At 36.2% G+C, this 22213-nt stretch overlaps 3 protein-coding genes across 5 annotated transcripts; 1 reads left to right on the top strand and 2 right to left on the bottom strand.

Moving 5' to 3' along the window:
* Positions 1-623: 623 nt before the first annotated feature.
* Positions 624-8049, bottom strand: phf6 (PHD finger protein 6). 3 transcript variants are annotated; one of them, XR_013205856.1, is made up of 12 exons: positions 7867-8045; positions 5713-5873; positions 5400-5501; positions 5174-5307; positions 5031-5077; positions 4779-4942; positions 4490-4633; positions 2982-3086; positions 2679-2812; positions 1312-1441; positions 1022-1156; positions 624-875 (listed from the first exon to the last, which is right to left on the bottom strand). XR_013205856.1 is itself a non-coding variant. In XM_077236168.1 (11 exons), the coding sequence occupies exons 2-10, from the start codon at positions 5842-5844 to the stop codon at positions 1312-1314; spliced, it is 1092 nt and encodes a 363-aa protein (XP_077092283.1). In that variant the 5' UTR covers positions 5845-5873; positions 7867-8049; the 3' UTR covers positions 624-1156. The 3 variants fall into 3 exon arrangements, 2 of the variants coding, with proteins under 2 accessions (XP_077092283.1, XP_077092284.1); XM_077236168.1 differs by having other exon boundaries at positions 624-1156; positions 7867-8049; XM_077236169.1 differs by lacking the exon at positions 2982-3086 and having other exon boundaries at positions 624-1156; positions 7867-7996.
* Positions 8050-11519: 3470 nt separating this feature from the next.
* Positions 11520-19130, top strand: cab39l1 (calcium binding protein 39, like 1). The gene is made up of 9 exons (XM_077236170.1): positions 11520-11771; positions 12985-13154; positions 13246-13410; positions 13539-13657; positions 14358-14526; positions 15347-15406; positions 15516-15581; positions 16109-16252; positions 16484-19130. Exons 2-9 carry the CDS (start codon positions 13038-13040, stop codon positions 16673-16675), a joined length of 1032 nt encoding a protein of 343 aa, XP_077092285.1. The 5' UTR covers positions 11520-11771; positions 12985-13037; the 3' UTR covers positions 16676-19130.
* A 3-nt stretch (positions 19131-19133) lies between these two features.
* Positions 19134-20441, bottom strand: ccdc160 (coiled-coil domain containing 160). The gene has a single exon (XM_077236171.1). It carries the CDS (start codon positions 20120-20122, stop codon positions 19208-19210), a length of 915 nt encoding a protein of 304 aa, XP_077092286.1. The 5' UTR covers positions 20123-20441; the 3' UTR covers positions 19134-19207.
* Between the last annotated feature and the right edge of the window lie 1772 nt (positions 20442-22213).

Below are 22213 nucleotides of genomic sequence, written 5' to 3'. Positions count from 1 at the left end.
CTCTCTCACTTCCTCTCTCTCTCTCTCTCTTACACGCACACACACACACGACTTTCCATAGACAATGATATTGTATATATATATATATATATATATATATGTAAAAACTGTAGTCCATCCCCTAAACCTTCCCATCACAGAAAACTTTATGCAGTTTTACATGTTCAAAAAACATCACTTTGTATGACTTATAAACTCTCTTCCTCAAGGGGACCAAAAAAATGTCCCCACAAGGACAAGGATTTTGGATATTGCTATCTTTGTGGGGACATTTAATCTCCATAATGTAGGGTTTACCAGGCCACACACACACTGGAGTAATACGTGTGACTACTGCATCCATCCAACTCATTAAAGCACCTAAAACTAATTTTTATAATATATAATACATTTTGTATTAAATAAAAGTATAAACATTTAATTTTCAGGATTCACATTTCAACCTCCAAACAATATCTTCAAGTGTGCTTGAAAGCATCTGCCTTTCAGAAGGACTCTTATTTTGAATTGTTGCCACCAAATAGACAACAGAAAACGCAAAGCATTCAGTGCCTAATTATTTAGAGATACATGTGGAATGTGTGCATATACAGAAAAAAGAAAGACCACCATGTGAGACGGAGTAAAGAAAAGTGCATGCTAGTCAATGTTCTTTAATCCTGACCTATACTATAAAGAAACCACAGATATCCAATATTACTCATGAGTATAATACAGTAATAAAATATAATACATGTTGCAAGAGAGAAAAAAGAGGTAAAGACAGTTTCATGAAGGAAAATTACTTTGAAAGGCTTATTAAACATCATGGTTTGGAGATGCACTATAAACAGTCGACAGGGGGAGTCGTTTTCAGAGTGGGTCCAAAGAGGAAACTGGAGGTGCAAGCACAAACAGATGACACTGTTCCAGCCATCCAATCATATGGTTTTAAGCATTAATATACCATGTTTAAATAAAGATAGCTAAGGTATGCTTTACACTGCAGTAACATATCGATATCATTTGATATTGAACTTACATTCTCAATGTCCATGAAATACTGTCAAAGAGACGAAAACTATTGTGAGCTGGCCCCTAGTTTCTAATTGAGCATTATACAAAAATATTTTCTTTTATCCCCCATCGTATCATGTCTTCCATCTTCATTCACCTCCTGAAAAAAGACAGTACTTCAATCTTTGTCATGTCCACCGATCACATGTTCTATGATTTTAAAATACTACATTGCCAGTCCTGAATAATTATCGAACACAAATTCTGTCATGTCAGACTGAACAAATCACACTGTAACAAAACAAAGAGTCTCACCTAGTTGCCATTAACCTGTGATGGAGGATCTGCTCTGTTGTCAATAGCAGCTTTCTCTCTACTGCGACTCTCCCTCTCTTCATCTTCCTCATCCCTTTCCTCATTTCCACTGTGATTCTTACAATAAAGCCTGGTGAAAACAACATAAGTTCCTGTTATACTGCCATACAACAGCACACGTGATCACTTTAGGGCTGGGTGGTATATTAATATATTTTTAAGAAATTATATAGACGGAGGCAATTCAGTTTATATCGACATACAGTAGTTTGATATTAAGAGCGTATTGAAAAAATAGCAGACAACAGAGGGAGCTGATGTGGGGAAAGTGCATAATCCAATTTGTCCTAAACGTGAAATGCTTATATCAAGGGCTTTAAATGAACTATAGTTAACACGTATAGTTTAAATCGGCTTGATGCTTTGACATATACCTCTGCTGTTTATTGCGTTCGAGATGGGGCGTTTTCCTCAGTGCATAACTTACATTTCACAGGTATATTCTCCATCTGTAAATGCTAGAATGACAAGCAAATTTCTCTTTTTTGCTGTCGGAAGTGGACTGGTGTTATGCAAGCAAGTCTCTGCTAAACTTCACAGACTTCAGTGAAATAAAGCCGCCGCACGAATGCTCACCTAACAGATGGAGCACAATGATTCTGACTAAAATGTGCATTTTGCTCAAATATTTGTTATTGGACATTAAATGTGCCATATGTAGAATTTTAAACCTACAAGTGTATTTTTTATGATAGCAGTACTGTAACTGTAATCAATGGGGTAATCAAATGTAGGCTAATATAATTAAAAAGCTCAGATGAGCATTGCATTTAGTCTGTGCTTTTGATTTTATTTTCATTTTTAATTTAGTGATTTTAATATCTGTTTTAAAGAGCATTAATTTTTGTTTTAAGATTTTAATGTTGTTACAATGTATTGTGATTTAAACCCTTTTGGCACATAATACATATAGCATAGCCTACATAGTTACATTCACTAGATTTGTTTTCATAGACTTCAATATGAATATTGTTTGTAGGACAACATTGGGCAGGATGTGAAACAGCATTTCTTAAAATAAATATAAAAAATAAAAAATAAAATTAAACCCAAAAAGAAGTGAAAAAAAGTAGAAGATATAGTATATTGTAAATAGACATTCAACAACAACAACAAAAAATACAAAGATATGATTTTTTTTCCCATAACACCCAGCCTTTGTTCACTGTCCTGATGGTTTCATTGTGTATACAGAATGTAAGAACCATTTGGAACAAGAGTCAAATCGTATTCTGACCAAAATTATCTTATCAGGCTATTTAAATTTGTATAATAAGGAAAACAAGCAGTCGATAGTTAGAACATACTTGTAAATTCCTCTAGCCATATTCTCTATGTATTTGGCCTTGTCTTCCAGGCCACAGTGATAATGGTAGGTTTTGACGCAGGCTTTTATCTCACATCCAATGGTGGCTCCAAGCTGGGTACAAAGTGTGCATTTCTGAAATGACCAAAAATACATTAGGTGACTTTGAATTAATATAATAACCAAATTAAAAAAAAGGGTATATTTTCTTCTGACCATGGAGTAAACCTATATTTAGTTCACATTCTTATGTCAGCAATATAGTTTAGCAATTCTATATTGAATTATATTTAGAAAATTTCACCATTCTTTTTCCTCTTTTGATTTCCTGGATAACCGTTTTAATGTCAAAGTTCCCAAATTCGGCACGCGAGGTGGTAGTTAGCTGGACGGTACCCGAAGAAAAAAGCTGTGACAAAAACAGAGAAAATAAAAGACGTTTTAACGGAACAGGCTGAATCAAACTTTTCAAAACCTAGAATGAATCTAAAAATAACATGGAGTAAAATACTTTTTCAAAAACTAAATATCTTGAGTATTTTTTGTTTAAAAACACAAAGATAAATTTTTTATAAAAAAAAAGGTGTTGTTTAAAGGTTTCTAATTTTGTTTTTGAGCTCTCCTACAACAGGTTTACATGCATCAAAGCTAAAAAAAACACAAACCTTTTTCTTAGAATATACATTGCACATCCCCTCATTTGAGTCTGAAAATGGTTTGTTTGACCGGGGTGCAATACTTTACTTATTTGATCATTCACTCATTTATTTAATTATTTACATCGTTTTATTATTGCGTGAAATGGTCATCTTTCTCACGTCGCGTTAAATTTTCACCCAAAAGGCGAGCCCGTGGATATCACGCATGCAATTTGCATACATCGCACGAGAGTCATGTAGTCTAACCAGTCAATTTTTCCCTGAAAGTTAAAGTGAAAGCAAAACCGAGGTTTTGGCATCTGATGCAGCACGTCGCATTAATTCTCACAGTCACGCCGAAAGCTGAATCTTCCTCAGTGCTGATAACGGTACATTAATTATCTTAATTTACTGGCTGAATATTTTTGTTTTAAGTCTGTGTTTGAAGCTGCTTTTTATTTTCATCGATGACTGATTATTGTTCTGTGTTTGGACATAAAGACTGTTATTAGGCCTATATAATTTTAGTAATAATAATTTTATTATTAGTAATAATAATTTGTATTGTAATTTGTGGCATTAAAATATTTGTTAATGTCCTATGGAAACAAAACAAAATGCTGATGAACAACGATGCCTTTTTTGCTTTGGCTCAAACAACGACTTTATACATATGATGCGTCTTCTTTTATAACAAGTACTCTTGACAATTTGTGAACGTTCATTGAGGAGTCCTTAATCCTCATATGCGCCTGTCGGTTTCGCAATATGGTTATGTGCTGATGTCGTTATGAACTTAGGGAATGAATTGTACATCCTAATATTAATTTGATAATACTAGCCTGATGATAATAATAATAACAACACTAATATTACTTCTACTATTGATAATAATAATTTAATACATTAATGGGAAAACCAGCCAATTATCGCCTTGATATCGTCAAAGGCATCGGCAATATCTCTGACTATTGTCAATACACGATACGAGCGACTATCGGCACAACCCTAGCAATAACTTTATTTGCTGTGTACTTTGATCTTTAAATCTTTGCAGATCTTTTACATTCACAAGCAGCTATATTACACACTGCATGAAAGTTAATATTCGAAAAAGCATAAAAGGAGCAATTTAAATATGATCCATTGTTTTTCAGGATTGAAGAAGCCTCACCATGCATTTGTAGTGGGCAGCCACCTTCTTGGCATTGTCCGAGTGGAGCACACCCCGCGTTTCGTTCTCTTCTTCACCGGCATGACAGAAGCCACAGCGAAAGCCTGATTCACTGGGGCTGCCTCTCAGAGGGGACCGGTCTCGCTGTGCCACACACACACACACACACACACACAATTAACATATGCTAACCATTGATATTCTGAAGCTTGTATTAAGTCACCTGTAATCACTTTTGGAATAAATATGGGTTATTTAAGGAAAAAAAAAAGTAGATCAAGTGGCTTACATGCGAGGAGCTCTCTGTATCATCATTGCCTTGTGACGAGGTGGATCGAGTGTCATCTGACTGTCCGCGCGACACACCTCTGATTCTGCTTTTCTCAAAACGCCCCCTTCCCCTGCTCCTCGGTGGAGATGAATCCGAGTCATTGGCTGGAACTTCCTGTTCATCTGGAATTAGAGCAAAATCACTGATAAACGCAATAGTCCACAAGCAGGTTAGTGCCCAACATTAAAGGACGTGGAGACAACTAGTTACCATCACTGCCATCTTGAGAGGCATCTCTGTGTTTGCGACAGTAAACACTAATTTTTGAGGAAAAAAAAAAAAAAAAAATTTAGTCTCACATAGTTATAAAACATATGCAGTTCTGCGATAAGCAGCATCATCAATATGCTTACAGGTAGATGCCTTGAGAGGGATTCTCCTTGGTCTGTGCCTTGTCCCATAGAGCGCAATAATAGTGGTACGTCCGTCTACATGTCTTTACATCACAGCCGATGGTCGCCCCGGGCCGATGACAGGAAGTGCACATCTGAACAGGAAATCAGCAGGTGAGATAGAAAAGCTGCAAGTTTATTTTCTACTTTCAGCCTAAAGGAACAACTGAATTTTACAAGAGCTTACTAGTTTATTTCCTCTTTTTATCTCCTTCTTCACATCTTCAACAGAAAAGCCTCCAATGTTTTCACTCTCCGAGTGAGATGTGACCAATGCCGATGAGAAAAGCTGAGCAAAACAATCACAAGTCAAATGTTAGACATACAATGTGTCAAAATATATACTTTTTATATTTCTTTGTATATATATAACAAATGTTATTGTCACAACACATGTGATGCTCAATATTCATAATCTCTGAGATGAATATGAATAAGACCTGTTTCCATCCCTTTTTACAAATATAGAAGAAAGCTAAGCTAGTGGACAGCTAACATACCATGCACTTGTGGTGAGCTGCCACCCTGTGGTTCTCTGACACCAGTAACTGTCCACACTCTTTGTCTCGGTTGGTTCTGCAGAAGGCACATTTTCGAAGACGTGCTGAAGCTCCTTTTCTCTGTCCTGACATGACCAGTTTTCACACACTCCACCTCTCCTCTGTTTTGAAGACAAAAAACAACATTGCAATTGTGTACAGTGTACAGGTAGGAAGAGCAAAATATCATTTTTGTGGTTCAGATCTGAAGAAATAACTTTCTATGCTTAATGTAAGTATATAGAGCAACAGATGGTTAAAATGCATGTTTGGTTGGTTGTTTGTTTTTTTGGTGATTTTTGAAACTCCTACATCGTTTACTGAATCACACTATATGAGAGAAAAATATAGTTTACACAGATGGTTGTAGTTAGTTTGCTTATGCAACTCGGTAATTAAACTAATTTGTTTGGTTTGAAATTTCCCCAAAATGGAAATACATCACCAGAATGACTTAAATTTCCTCCAAATGTCTTTATTGCAACAGTCTAGTATGAAAATGTTTGATAATATAAAAAGGTATGTTGCTAATATTCTCACGAATACTCATTTAAATATCACTTCTACATCAAAAAACACTTGAAGAAATAAAACAGTTTTCCAAAAAAAATTCAATTTAGAACTTTAAATAGAAAGTATAAAAGAAAAGAAAAAAATACACACAAAACGTATTTTTAGTGCTGTACTAATTAAACGTTTAAGAATTTCACACATTTAGCAAAATGTATATAATTGTTTCATTCTGCTTTCTACAGAAATTACTGGTAAAAGTCACTTCTAAACAAAACAAAAAGCAAATCTGTTTTAAAAGTGAATATCAAAGCTCACATTAATACATTTTCATATTATTGGAAATATAAAACAACATGTCTATATAATGCTATGCTTAAAATTGTGTTAAATACATTTGTTTATGAGGACAGTTGCCTTTATATTTTAGGAGGGGTCCCCTCGCAATGGGGATAATTGTATTTGGGGGTCCAAAAAGTTTGAAACCCCCTTATTTAACTACTCAAAACCCAATGAACTGAGATCTTACTATAAAAAATGGTGTAGTATAAACTGTATGGTTTAAGTACATATTTCAACAAGTTTATCCCTTGTGGAAAACAAATCTATCTATGAAAGACAAACCGAGCATACAACACACAAAACCTGTTAATGCAACCTTGTGTTGACTACACCATTTTAATGCAACCGTGTGTTGACTACACCATTTTATTGTCATTACAATAATGTAGGAAAAGTACATGGGTGGCGTATTCGAAACACTGCATTGCCAATAGGCAGCTCTGACCGAGTCCCAAAACAGCCCCAGCGCGAGACGCCTAACTCGTCAGTTTCACCCAAAACTGAAAAAAATATAGAGATTTCGCTGGCACGAATGTTTATCCTTTATTCGTATCGTGTTTTGAGAAGAATGGCGTGTTGTTTAGAGTCGCGATGGCTTTACCCGCCTTCGCACAACAGAGGAGCTCATCCGCTGCCATGATAGCCGAGGAGCTGCTCTCGCGCTGCAACGCAAACAGCAGCAACGCAACACCGCGCGACACTATGTATCCACAGAACAGCTGATACAACCTGCCCAAACACTCAATGAACCCCTCTAAAACACACAAGGAACAACACAGCATCCCTTACACAGTTTTCACAAATAAGGGAGGAGGAGGGGATATACAGGCCCACGACAAAGCTCTTGTTTCGCTTTTAACAAAAAACTATCTTACTTTCCAGTGATTGTGAACTAATATATAACTAAGTCAAATATGGGGTCCACCTCAAATTATACAAAGATGTGTACATCTGTACAAGTGTAGCCCATTAAGGCCCACATCATACGGTGGCTAAAACAATACTGATGAGGAAAAACTGTGAGCAAATATTTTAATCTGAACTTCTGGGGTGAATGTAAGCCTTGATTCGGTTTTTATGATACATTGTTCGCTGCGGGATCATTATGCCCGCTTCACATGGGGAGACCCGCCATACGAAAGGTATTTACATATCGCAGCAGAAAGACGAAGCTAGTTCCGACAATTGTTCCACTCACCCCATTGCTTTCCTGACTGTAAACTGTACATTGCAGTGTCTGTGTGACATATTGTAAGCTCTTACCGCTGCTGTGTTGAATGGGGACAGATTTAGAGTGGCTGCGAGCGCGTGTTCTCGCTCTTCCTCTCGCTGAGCTTTGAGTGCTTACAAGTTCTGCCTCTCACCATTGCGAGGCGTTCAAGTGACGTCGCGCACTGCAAAAAGCATGTTTGTCCGACATTGAAGGCATACGCGCACGCCCCTTACGTACTGTGGTCACCGTCAAGATAGCTTGAGGAATAGGCTTAGACGAGCAAATATACAGATGAGTTGCATTATGGACTGGCAAAATGCGGATGGTGTATGGATGATTTTTTAAAAATAAAATGTAAGTATTAACACGTAAATATTAAGCATTATATTTTATGAGATTAATTCATATTTTAAAAATAAAATAATTATTGCTTTGCACCAATTTTGTAAATACTAAGTTTGAAAGGTTGGTTGGGACAGGGGTTTTCAATCTTTTTGATGCCACTGCCCCCCAAATATGATCATCCCTGTGTAAATGTATACGGCGTCCATCTTTTATGAACATCCAATTTACACACAGAAAGAAATAATATTAATAATCTAAAATTATATTATACTCACTGATGTATTGTTATGTATTATTTATTTGTTGTTTATTTACTTAATTTAAATACAATTTGTATTTATTTATATTAATTATTTATTTTAGTTTAGTTTAATTTGGACATTTAAATATAGCTTTTGTAGACCTGCCTCAGAAAAAAATATTACTGGTGTGCATCTTGAGACAAAACAATAGCACTGACAATTTTAAAGATATTTAAGTTGCTTTCAGTTAAAACAGCTCAAACACGCATTTTAGTCTAGGACTAGCTTAAGCCTTCTCTGTGAAACCAGACAGAATAGATGGAATAGATAGAACTAACTAATAATTTTTATTTTAATCACTTTTTTTTCTTTACTCATTCATTTTAATACAATTATTATTAATAATTTATTTAGTTCCCCGGACTCCAGTTTGAAAACCCCTGGATTGGGACACATTTTTCCATTGAGATAACTGGGAAAAGTGTCCCAATCAACCTGAATTCACCCTATATATAATTAAATATTTATGTGCATATTTACCAAATGTTGGGCCAAATGTATAAATGTAAACCATACTACATTTCTAGTAAAAAAAAGAAAATAATATATATATATATATATATATATATATATATATATAGTCAGTCATAGTCATATAGTGCTCAGTCACATATCCCTCTTTTTGAGGCCCATGAGCACCACTACTGACAGACGCCTTTATCCTTTTGGTAAATACTTTTTCTTCACATACTCCACATTCTCTTGCATAATTCTATTGGTATATAGATTATTTTGTACTTATTTGGTAGATCTTGTCTATTGTGTAAATACATTATTGGTCTAGTTAAAACTTATTGGTCTAGTATGTGTGTATATATACCATTCTACAGAATTGGTTCAAAGTCAGAGTTGGAAACATCAAGAAAAAAAATGTGTCTTTTTCCACAAATTTTGTATATGTAAATTGTATCAATAAACCATGATGTCACAACTGAAACTTTACCACATGTTTCAGTAGTGACTGTTTCGGTAGTGACAATTTTAAGTTACTTTTGAGCCTAGTTCAAAGATGATAACCCGCACATGGTTACCTAGCACATTTCTGAACAGTTGTGCAACACAAAAAAAAATTTTTTTATGGAATAACACCCAAAGAAGTTAGGTTAATTGCAGAAAATTAGTTGTTAATTGTTTGTTAGTGACGTTCCTTAAAATTACACACAGATTTTAAGACTTTTGAACACATTTCCCTTAAAATGATGGTACCTGTATATAATTAAAGAGAGGCTATGAGAGATAGGCACATAGGAATATTTCCTGATCAAAAATGTAGGGCTGTGGTTAAAATCAGTCTCAGCCAATGGACTAACACACACTGTTTCGGTAGTGACATGAAAATGCGGGACACATTTTTTTAACATAAAGTTTTAATGATTTCAAAATAAAATAAAAAATAAATGTTTTTTTAACTTCACTTTTTAAAAGATATCACTTTTTAAAAGATATCAAAAATATACTTTTTAAAACAACAATGGAAAAAAAAACATTTCAATATCATTTTCACAAGTTGAAATTTAGGGGTTAGGGTTCGGGACAGCCACCTCCAAATTGAAAGTACCCAATAAATGACGATTATATATATATTAAGCTTACTGATATTTTAAATATTATTGTGGGATTCAGAAGATAATAGAAGGATCTTTGTAAACATCTAAAATTTGAATACTTAAATGCTTTTTAAATGTGTTTTTTGGTTGTGGGACAGCAGTTTGTACCAATTCTGTAGAATGGCCCATAACCCCATTTCCAGAAAAGTTGGGATATTTTGTAATGTGTAATAAAATCAAGAATCTTTGAGTCTCTAAAAGACTCTTTTATTTTACTGAAAAAAGTACAAAGAAAATATTTCCAATGTTTTCACAAACCAAATTCTGAAAACCAATTCTCATTTTGAAGGCTCCAACACACTCCAAAAAAGTTGGGACAGAGGCAAAATAAAAGTGAAAAGATTATAGAATATCAATGTTAAATCATTTTGAAACAGTCCACAATAAGCAGGTGAATTGGTAACAGGTGACGGTATTGTGATTTGGTAAAGGAGCATCTCAGTCTTTGCAAACAAAGATGTGTCATGGCTCACCATTTTGTGCCAAATTTCATGAAAGAATTGTCAGTCAAACCATTCAAAAATCACGTTTCTCAATGCAAGATTGCAAAGAATTTAGGTCTTTCACCATCTATCATACATAATATTGTGAACAGAATCAGGGAATCCAGAGAAATCTCAGTTTGTGTAGGTCAAGGCAGGAGACCTCTGTTGAATGTGCGTGACCTTTGAGCCCTCAGATGACTTTGCGTAAGAAACCATCATGCTACTGTGTTAAATATAGCCACATGGAATCGGGAGTACTTTGGAAAATCATTGTCACTGAACACAGCCTGCTGCTGCACCAAGGAATGCAACTCCAATCTCGGTTAAGCAAGGAGAAATCTATACATCAATTTTATGCAGAGATGAAGGCAAGCTCATCTCAGATGGTCTAAAAGAAAGTGGAAATGTGTGCTGCCGTCACATGAGCCCATGCACGTTTCAGCATGTTTTTGGGAAAAACAGACAAACGAAAGGGACCATCCAGACTTTCATCAGACATGCAAAAGCAAACATCTGTCATGGTATGTGGCTTGCATATGTGTGAAAGTAACATTGACATTGAGGTGTATAATGGGATTATAAAGACATACAATGTCAATGAGTTTTCGCTGCATTTGCATTATTCTGACCAGCAGGGGTCACCAGCGTGTTGCGTTTCGAAACAATGATTCATCACTTGGTTTGAAGTTTCGAAAAGCCTAGTTTCTCCCATCACAACCTGGGCTGCGTTTCTCAAAAAGCATCGTGAGCTAAGTTGATCGTAGAGACCTTTGGTGGCAATAGTTCTACGGTCTACTTAGGCTTACGGTCCTTTCGAGAAACGCAGTTTTTGTCCATAATCCAGCTCTGCTTTCAGTGGTTTGGTTGCCTCAGTTCATCTTCATTCAATTCGATTTCTGGTCAGGGTGTGCGCCTCCGTCTCGTGTTCTGATTGGTCAGAGTTAGCGTCAATTAAAAAGGGGGCGTTCGAAAACTCTCTTCAACTTCCCTGATAAAGTAAAGCGGCACAAGTGTACGTATGAGCCACAAACCACTCCTAAATTATCCGCAGTAACTAACTCAATAATTATCTCCTTTTGGGGGGAGATAAATATTTAGTTCGTTATAGTTTGAACTGGATTGATCGCTCTTTATCTAGCTGCTAACAGCTCGATCCAACGATTCTTCTCGTCGCGTTGTTTGGATTTTAAAGTGGACGTTTTGAGTGGTGAACGCGGTGAGTGTCTCTGCCCTCCTTCCACCTCCTGCTAACACACATCCACTTAGCCTTGCTTTCTCTCTCTCTCTCTCTCTCTACATCGCACTTTAAGTACACATTTCTAACTAATTTTTAGGTTGATTTGTTGTTTTCAAATTAGTTTCTCGATTATCCTTTTCTGTTCACGATAAACGATCAGCTTATAATGTTCGCGACTAGACCAACTGTCAAAAATGTCATTGGGAAGTTGAAAGATTCAGCTCTAACTGCGTCTAAAACAGGAAATTTAACTTAGAAGAGCCGAGTGACTAAAATCCACTCTGACAGTTTAACGTTACATTGATGGAAAAGGTTACTGATGATGTTATCTAAGTGGTTAGTTTCCTGGTTTGGGTTATTCTTCGAACTCATTTGGCCATGCTTGAAAGAAGTCTGTTAGCAGCGAGCTAACTTACATGGCTAACGTTAAGTTACATGTCCAGCTTGCTGAAAGATAAAACAAAAAAGTGGATTTTATTTCTCCCCGTGTTACAGTTGTTTGTTTTTATGGGTACCTGATAAGGCTGTTTAGGGTGCCACACTACCTAGTAAAGTGACTGTGATGCGTAATATTGAGTTCCTGAGAAGTGTTGATCGATAAGTGCTGAGTGGCGGTTAGCTTAGCTCATCGGGGTATTAGCTGTTTTTCAAGTTGAACAAATTGCCTAGTTGCTCATAGAAGTGACTCGTTTAGTAAATGTATTCCTCTTTTGTGTCATGCTTTCACATGTGGTGAAATCTTTACTTGTAACTTACTTCTTAGTGTTAAGCAAGTTTAGAAGGCGTTTCATAACATGTTTGGTTTATTACTTGCGCAATAATACGAAACAAAAAATAAACAGTCATAAGGCTTATAGTCTGTAAATAATATTAGTGTAATGTAAATTAATCCACAATTCATGTTGTTTTTAGTATGTCAGAGCACTCTTGACAGAGACTTTCCTCTTAACGTGTTTTTATTGTTGTACAGTTGTTGTGTTAGCACTGCAGTAATAACAGTACAGGCAGTTTTCTTTTTATGTTTCAACTCTAAAGTGTTTAAACGAAATGTTTAAAATGATTATTTTGGCTGCTTTGAAAACGCCTGTCTTTTCAGGTTTGTCCTTTTGTCCATTATAATGACTTATATTTTTAGTTTATTCTTTACTCATTGTTAATTTTGTTCACTTTTTTTGTTTCGTATTATTTAAAGGTGAAACTTTTCTGTTTGGCCTTCGAAGTCCAACACACATTCCAGCTAAAACCATGCCATTCCCCTTCGGGAAGTCTCAGAAGAGCCCTGCAGAGATTGTGAAGAGTCTGAAGGAGAATGTGGCATACTTGGAGAAGCTGGAATCATCTGAAAGCAAGAAATGTGAAAAGGTCAATCTTTTTTTGTTAAAATCTCGATGCAAATGTTTCAGCAAACTGTGGTCTGTGACTGAGTCAGAAAAACTCACTGTTTTTCCTGTAGGTTGCAGAGGAAGTGTCAAAAAATCTTGCATCTTTGAAAGAGGTGCTGTCTGGCACTGGAGACAAGGAGCCTCAGACTGAGGCAGTGGCCCAACTAGCTCAAGAGCTCTACAACACCAACCTCCTCATTTCACTCATAGCAAATCTACAGAGGATTGATTTTGAGGTGCATATTTTGTTTGGAATGTTTGGATTACAACTACTTCCGTCTTGCTGGAAGATATATTGCTCTGTGCACTAACCACACATTTGCTGTTTGCTCTCTTTGATTTTATAATACCTTGTTCACCAAAGGGAAAGAAGGATGTGGTGCATCTGTTTAGCAACATAGTACGTCGGCAGATTGGCGCTCGCACCCCGACTGTGGAGTACATCTCTTCCCACTCGCAGATCCTCTTTATGCTGCTGAAAGGGTGAGTTTCCAGACCCCAGGGCATAGTCATGGATCAACACTTTCAGAAGCCATTGATTAGCCTGGCTTTTCCAATTGATGTTATGGGAGTCTCTGGTTGTATGGTTATTTTAGGACCATAATTTTCCCATTTCCTTTCCGCATGGCTGAGCTGCCAATGGCGTTTAGCTTTCACAGCACAAACATATCTAGTGATTGACACTGTAGTGTCATGTTATCTCATGGCTTTTTTATAGTTTATTTTGGGTAATGTTTTATACAGCAGTGGCCAAAATGTTTTTTTTTTTTCATGATTAAATATTTTATATATTTTTACAAAATGTAAACCTGAGAGAAGAACAAACAACTCAATGTTCCAAATTAATGGGCAAAAAAAAAGCAAGCTACATGTTTTATTTTACAATGCAAAAATAAAATGTATAGAAAAACAAAGTTCACAGGAAAAAAGCTTACAATGACTAAAACATAATAATTTATTATTTATTTTTGTTCTCTTTTGTTTTTGCATGCGCTTATTTCTTTGTATGACAATCTGGACAAAAATTGTCCGCACAACTATGCAATATTCAAATTTTTAATAATATTTGAATAAATGGTGTAAAACCCTTTTTTCCACTACTGTAAATGCATACAAACAAGTGTGGGTCTTGCATGTTAGAGAAGTAACAATTAAAAAAAAAATATCTACCTTTTGAAAGCAGCTATGAAACCCCTGAAGTGGCCCTTAACTGTGGCATGATGCTGAGGGAATGTCTGCGTCATGAACCTCTGGCCCGAATCCTTCTGTTCTCTGAGGATTTCTTCTGCTTCTTTCGCTATGTGGAGATGTCTACCTTCGACATTGCCTCTGATGCTTTTGCCTCTTTTAAGGTATGAGATGTACACAAAGCATCATCCATTTTGTGGGTTTTTCACTTTTAAACGTTGTCTTTGTCTTAAGAACATGAAAAATGCTACAATAAACTAAAAACAATTAGCAGAAAAGTGATCATTTATCGCTTAACCATCATTTAGTGATGTCATAAAAATGATTAAAAAACAAAAAATAAATTCCAATTAAAATTAATTTTCCATTTAAAATAAATAAAACCATAAATGCACATCACACCTGAAAAGTTACTGGTTGTTGTGTAAACTATCTATTATGAAGTGAAAAAAATAGAAAAATCTTGTACACTGACATTTCTTGCAAGATCAAACTATTTCTCGCAATGTTTTGACAGAAGCCACTGTAGTATTTTCTCCCCCCCCCCTTTAACTTAGAGGGTTAGATGACTGAAGCTTAAAATAAAAGTTCTGTCATCATTCGCTCACCCACATGTCATTCTTAATAAATTCCCATTTTTGTCAATCCATTGAACATCTGTGTGATCAATATTGTTCATTCTTCAAAAAGTACATAAAGTGGATTAAAGGATTTTAATGGATTAAAGGTAATCCATAATAATCAAGCGGTTTAAGCCAAGTCTTCTGAAGAGATGCAATCGCTTTATATGATGAACAGATTTACTTAATGCTTTTATTAATATATAAATATTGATCAACAATAAAGCACCTCAAATATGTTAAATAGAAGCTTAAAGGTGCATGCTTGAATTTGTATGACAGAATGTGCTTTTTTTTTTAAATAAATAACCTTGCCTTTACATTGTATGAAATGAGTGCATTTACCTTAATACTTTGTTTTTAGGATCTCCTGACAAGACACAAGATCATGTGTGCAGATTTCTTGGAGACAAATTATGACAGAGTGAGTAATTCTCGTTTCCCAATATTTCATGTGCCAGTGCTTTTGTATATAAGTGATTTTAGTTGCTCTTCTTCATGGAGAAATATTATGATAAATCATTTGTTTTCAGGTGTTCACAGAGTATGAAAAGCTCCTGCATTCTGAGAACTACGTCACCAAGCGCCAGTCTCTGAAGGTGAGAGTAAACCACTATTTTCACAGAGTTGCTTTCAATAATTTAAGGCTGTAATGGTATTCCAACCCTTGAGGCAGAGATTAAAAGAATTGTTCACTTCAAAATGAAAATTCTGTTATCACTTACTCACCCTCAAGTTGTTTCAAACCTGAATGAGTTTCTTTCTTCTGCTCAACACAAAGGAAGATATTTTGAAGAATGTTGGTAACCAAACAGTTGATGTACCCCATTGACTTCCATGGTATTTTTTTTCCTACTATGGATGTCAATGGGTACATCAACTGTTTGGTTACCAACATTCTTCAAAATATCTTCCTTTGTGTTGAGCAGAAGAAAGAAACTCATACAGGTTTGAAACAACTTGAGGGTGAGTAAGTGATAACAGAATTTTCATTTTGAAGGAATCTATTCCTTTAAGCCTTTTTTTGGTTTCACAAAAGCAGCAATATGTTTGGTGGTTTTGCTTTACTCTTACCCTTTGTTGTTGCGCTTAAGTGTGTTATTACTGACTATCTTATGATATCCAGCTTTTGGGAGAACTACTACTGGACCGACACAACTTCACAGTCATGACCAAATACATCAGTCGAGCTGAGAACCTAAAGCTGATGATGAACATGTTGAGAGACAACAGCCGCAACATTCAATTTGAAGCCTTCCATGTCTTTAAGGTATGCGTTTAAATGCACAGCATTTCATGTAACTTAATATATTTGAATTTCGCACTTTGCTTGTCTGCTTTTCCCTCCGTCTACTCCAATTACTTTCCACACACAACAGCTGACCAGTCTCCTGTCCCAGTTCTGCCCGCCCTTTTTGAATGTAAACAGGTCAGGGTCAGTTACTAGGGACCGCATGAATGGAGATTCAGTGACTTTTACAGGTTTCTTGTGTCCTCTCAGGTGTTTGTGGCCAACCCCAATAAGACACAGCCTGTGATGGACATCCTAATCAAGAATCAGTCCAAGTTGGTGGAGTTCCTGAGCCACTTTCAAACGGACCGTTCAGAAGACGAGCAGTTCTGCGATGAGAAGAACTATCTCATTAAGCAGATCCGGGACATCAAACGGCCTGCACCTGCAGAGGAGTCCTAATGGAAAACGTGGAGTGTAGAACCGGGGCACTCGCCTAGTGATGTGGTTTGATTTATATGGGTGAGAATTGGATGGGAGGGACAGCTAAATAAGTCAAAGAAAGAAATCACTTGGACTAAATATATGTACATCTAACTTCTGAAACAGGTGGAGAAATGCTGGCAGAATGTGCAAACACATGTCTGTCCCTTTAGTTGGGGCGAGTAGGGTTTCTGCTGCGAGAGGAGCAAGTAGAACCCAAGCACTCCATTTAAACCTATATATATTTTTAGCACTGCCCTTAGAAAAAAGGAAGGACAATTGATTTACCTTCAGGCGGTAAATCTTAGATTAAAAAAATGTATCCAAATTCATGTGAATGAGAAGTATATCTAAAGCCGGCTCATGGCTTTTTAACATTTTTAAAAGTTAGAACAAGTATATTGGTACAAGGTATGGCTCTGCATATTTGCACTAAATCTGGTAGCTTTGCTTCAGGTTGGCCATTAGTGCTAGTTCATATTCTTAGCACAAGACAACCAAATATTGTAAAACAGTAGGTCATAAATACAGGACATAATGAGGCCTTATTTGAGTACACAAACACACATTCAACAGGACATTCTCACATTTAAACTAGTTAAGGGATGTTAAAGCATTTAAAAAGCCAGAAAATGTCATGTGGTCAAGCGAAACCTTTATCTTTGAAAAAACAGCTGTGGAGTTTAGTGGTCATGTTGGATGCTGCACTCAATTTCCATTTTAACTGGGTGCCTTATTTAATAGCTTGGTCTTTCTGGGTCTTCTATTACATTTATATGTATCTATAACATTGGATTTGTAGTATTATTCTGCTTTTGCTCGGGTTAACACATTAGGAGGACTAGTTTTTATTTAAACTGCTTTAAAATGATGTAAAAATCCATACTCCTTAATATAAGTTCTCAGTCTAGATAAAAACATTCAGGGTTCATAGACTTCAGTGAAGGGGAAATGCATGGTACACAATTACAGTGCAAGACATGATAACTTCCACACACACACACACACTGTAACATTGAAAGGATGTGAAATGCTAGAGCTGGAGTATGTCATGTCATTCCTCATACTGCATTTTGATGGACAGCTTAGACAAGCCAATTAAAAGCCTTTAAAAGATGGATGCAATAGGAAAGACCATTTAACACAGTTCTTCGTGTCCTGCACTGTCAAACTTGAATGAGCCAAAGCTGTGGTAACACGGTATAACTTACGATGCCTGACTAGACTTAGAATTGGGTTCTCCATTGGATTGCACCTTTCAGTATCTCTTGGAAGTTTTAGATGAAATGCAGAACAGGATTCTACTGAAAGGTTCCACCATTAGTCTATACCTTAAGTTGAATATATTTTATGTACTCTATTTGCACAAGTTCCTTTTCTCATATACCTCAGATTTTAAATTCCTAAGTGCTGTTTTCCCCCCCGCTTTGCTTCAAAACATTAGCAAATGCATTTGGTGTCATGAACTAGCATTGGTTAATCTTGGTTAGTGTTCTTTTTTTTAAAAATATATATTTCAATACAGATGCATAAATTAACATTAGTTTATACATAAATAACGAACAATGGCATATTTATTAATAATTAACATTAACCTGATCAATGGGTAATGAATTAAAAAAAACTGTTCATGATACCTAATGCACTAAATAACAAATCACAATTTATTGTCGAGTGTTTCTGATGTTATTATGGATGTAGGGAAGTAGTTTTGAATTATGCAAGCTAAAATAAGACTTTACAACACCAACGTTGTTGTCTTTGTAATGCTGAAAAGGACCTACAAGGGAAACAGTTTAATTTTTGCAGTTTGCTAATGGGTACATAGACTGTCACGAGTGTGAGGAGAGCACTTGCTGTGCTTGTGTAAATGAGCCACACTCTAAAAGGTTTTTAATGGATCAATCCAAATGTCAATGTGTTCTTGTGCTTTGACATTGTTTCAGTCAGCTCTTCAAGCGGACACAAATGATTTGAAAGTATAATTTGTGAGCGCAGATTTGTGCGCTTGCTCTTATAAACTGCACCATGTGTAAAATCACTTGTCATTTGATACCAAAAAGTACAAGAAATGGGTGTTTTGGCCAAATGTGATTATTCCACTGACAGGGTTTTAAAGGAGGTTTTTGTTAAGCTCATTTAAGCCTTGAGCCTTAAGATTCTCCATGCAGTGAGACTGATAAAAAGTAATATTTTAAATCTTTGGTAAGTTTATATATATATATATATATATATATATATATATATATATATATTACACACACACCTTTTATTATTTGCAGTTTGACTGATAAATGTTTGCTATGCTTTTCACTCATTTTTCACACATTTGAGTTTCCACTGTGGGAGAGGATTATATATGTACATAAAGTTTTATTTAAAAGAAAAAGCGAGTGTGTAGGCATATTGAAAATAAAAGAAACAGTGGCACTTATTGTGTGTTGTCATTCGTTTTTTTAATCTACATTATAAGGATTGAAATGGCTACATTTTAAATATTACTGCAACTAATCATTGGCTGCTGAAGTGTCTGCGTAGGAGCTCGAGGGCCGTGCGGCTCCGTGCGTGACTCTCTCTCTCAGCATGCATGTCAGCGCGGGTCTGCTCCACCTCTCTCTGGAGCCTCAGGAGCACAGCCTCATTTTCTATCCGAGCTGCTTTTTCCAGCCTTTCTCCTTCAGACTTCCATTGTGCTTGCACTCTTTCCAGTTCCCACATGAGTTTGGAGCGGTCCTGTGTGATCTGCTGCATGTCCTCTTTCGCTTTTCTCAGAGTTGTCCTCCACATGTCTGCCTCTACTTCCTTTTCCCTGACCTGTATAGTCAGCTTATGCAACTGAGCATTCATTTTTTGCCTCCCAGACTTCAGATCATTTATCACGAGGGCCTGACATGATGTCATTTTTTTGGAAAGGCTTAACTGCTCCTCAAGCTTCTCCACCAGGCCTTGCAGCTTCATCCTTTGCTCATGTTCTGCCTTAAGCTGCTCCTCTGTACAACTGAGCTGTTGCCTTAGTCTCCATCTGTCCTTCTCTACTTCTGCAAACCCAGCCCGTAGTTTGCTGATGTCACTCTCATTCCAAATGCACATCTGTCCCGCAGTCTCACTCTGGTAAATAGGATTTTCAGGTTGCTCGTGTCTAATAATTCTCTTCGCCAGGGCTTCCTTCTTCAGCAGTCGCTCAGTGTGCTGAACCTCTTTCAGAGCTCTCAGGAAGATCTGCCTTCTGTGGCTCATTTTGGGTTCATCAATGTCTGTAGAGTGGGTGGATGTTGATTTTGTTGAGCTTTTGCATTGTTCATTTGTGTTGGTCTGGTTATCAAGCAAGTTTTGGAAAGAGAAACGAGGAGGGAACAGTTTCTCCACCCAGTGATGGCCATCTCTGGTGCTGGACTCATGTTCAGGGTTTTGATCAGTGATTTCCATGGTCCTCGTATAGCTTGAACTTTATTGCAATGATCTAAAAAAAAAAAACTCAAGGAACACAGCGTACTATAAGGGCATTCATCGCCCTCTCCTTTCATCAGTTATTAATAAAATGGCTGGATGCTTGGTCGTTCAAAACTAAATCTCTCGTCAACCCCGTTATAGCGGTTTCTTTTTACTATTTGGCATTGATGAAACGTAACGTTACAAAGCTGTAGGTATTTTCTCTCACCCACAAGTCGGTGTTATAAAAAAATATTAGCAGTTTATGCCTACAACATCCGCGTCTACGGTCTCTCTCCAGTCAGTGAGCAACTTCCTGTTTACAGTACAAGAGAACAACGGACACTTAGCGCCCTCTGCTGGTTGAGTTTAAATTCTTCATGTTATCTGGAATTACCCCTACAAGTACATTGTTCATTTGCGATGAACATTGAACATTGTTCATCAGCTCGCAGTTTTGTTGATTTGCTTTATATTTTATATACAAAGCAATTTACAAATACATTACTGAGATACATGAGTGCTTAATTTGAGATGTTCTACATACTATATTTATTCCTCCTATTTTAATAAGGAAAAGGAGCAGGTCTTTGATTCATGTCAAAGTGTCTGAGATGATATTGTGAATCTCCAGCGAAAGGAAATCTGAGCGTTATACTTATGTTTATATAAAAGTATAGCGTTTTATAATTCTCTATCAGTTTTGTTTTTAAATGTGTAATTACAGATATTCATTCACCTGCAAGGATTCTAATGTGTCTGTGTAAAAAGTCACTTAGGATGTATTGTATATTTGCAGAAGTTTAATGGCAGCAATAATAATTAAAAACTGTTTATTAAAATATGAAGTCTAACACCTGCTCAAAATGAATAAGCTCACACTGTAAAAAAAAAAGAAAAAAAAAGTTGCTGCCAAGTACAATCTACTTGGATGTTTAAGTATTTTTAAATTATATAACAATTTTCCATTTTTTATAAGTTGAAAAACGTATTGTGTAGAGTTAAAGCAATGTAAAACTGTATGTTGTCATAACTTATTGATCATAATTTTTACAGTGCAGAGTAATTCTGTTGATGCCAGACAGGTTTTGGTTGTCTGGGATTTGGAACTTTTTGTGGAAGTTGGATTAATATTAGACCGGAAACTCTTCTTCAACCATAAGGAACTTATCCTAATTTTCCTTAAAGTATAAAATTGTATGAGAGTATAATTACATTAAGTTAAAAGCATTCATAACAAAGAACTATCTGTTGTTTACAATTCACAATCAAGTAACATTGTATTCTTGAAACACTTCAGTCAATGTTTCTAGTTTCACGCTGATCATTTTCTTTGTTCCTTGAAGAAAGAAAAAAAGTAGGTTAAAGTTCAAAAGGATGCTCAAGAGACTTCCTTTTTAAAAAGTAACGTACAGATCTTAAAACACTTTAGAAAATTGTTAGTTTCTTATTAGTTTTTGGAGGGGAAAAAAAGAGTTTGGCAATTGGTTCGCGTGAACTTTTTAATAAGCAGACTCAACAACAAACCCAAGATGAACTCATGGATAAAATGATGCGGGAATGCTGAGGGAAATGCTCTTTGAAGCCAAATACAATGGTTCACACACAGCCCAGTGTGGAGTAGTGGGGGTTGAGTGAACCGGGGTCACGGGTCACCAAAGCCTTCTGTCTCTCACTGACCATAGGATTCATTTCCATAAGGCCAAACCGAGTGTTTCACATTCTATTTATGAAACAACATTTCGATGACATGTAATGTCTTGAGGATTGCAATTCCAGAATTCCCACTGGTTTCGATGAGCATGTACTCCCGTTAATTAGAGCTAAAAAGATTTTCAGAGAGGTTTGTGTGGACTTTCCTTCACCACCCCCAATAAGAAAGGGATGCTCTACAATTACATGCATGACATAACATTTTGTGGTCTATGTTGAGCGGCGACATGGTTTGAACATGAAACATCTGTGCATAAGGTGAGAACTCATTCTTCACTTCGGCCAAAATCAGGTATGTGGACAATTTAATGCACAAATGTCTATTTTACATAGTGTTTATGCACACAACTTTTACCTGACTGCATGTCAGAATGA

The sequence above is a fragment of the Siphateles boraxobius genome, unplaced genomic scaffold, assembly GCF_051911475.1.
Source record: "Siphateles boraxobius isolate OS27281-9 unplaced genomic scaffold, OSU_SipBor_1 2, whole genome shotgun sequence".
NCBI classification, from domain to species: Eukaryota; Metazoa; Chordata; class Actinopteri; order Cypriniformes; family Leuciscidae; genus Siphateles; species Siphateles boraxobius.
The sequence above is the reverse complement of the archived record's forward strand: the minus strand, read 5'-3'. Positions and strand labels throughout refer to the sequence as shown.

Excerpts from the sequence above, each read along its gene's own strand:
- phf6 (XM_077236168.1), bottom strand. The coding sequence starts at position 5,844 with ATGTCAGGACAGAGAAAAGGAGCTTCAGCACGTCTTCGAAAATGTGCC. Across the intron at positions 4,943-5,030 it reads CTCTCAAGATGGCAGTGATG|ATGAACAGGAAGTTCCAGCC; the intron begins GTAACTAGTTGT and ends CTCTAATTCCAG. Across the intron at positions 1,442-2,678 it reads ATGGCTAGAGGAATTTACAA|GCTTTATTGTAAGAATCACA; the intron begins GTATGTTCTAAC and ends TGTTTTCACCAG.
- ccdc160 (XM_077236171.1), bottom strand. The coding sequence starts at position 20,122 with ATGGAAATCACTGATCAAAACCCTGAACATGAGTCCAGCACCAGAGAT.
- cab39l1 (XM_077236170.1), top strand. The coding sequence starts at position 13,038 with ATGCCATTCCCCTTCGGGAAGTCTCAGAAGAGCCCTGCAGAGATTGTG. Across the intron at positions 13,411-13,538 it reads TACAGAGGATTGATTTTGAG|GGAAAGAAGGATGTGGTGCA; the intron begins GTGCATATTTTG and ends TGTTCACCAAAG. Across the intron at positions 14,527-15,346 it reads ATGCTTTTGCCTCTTTTAAG|GATCTCCTGACAAGACACAA; the intron begins GTATGAGATGTA and ends CTTTGTTTTTAG.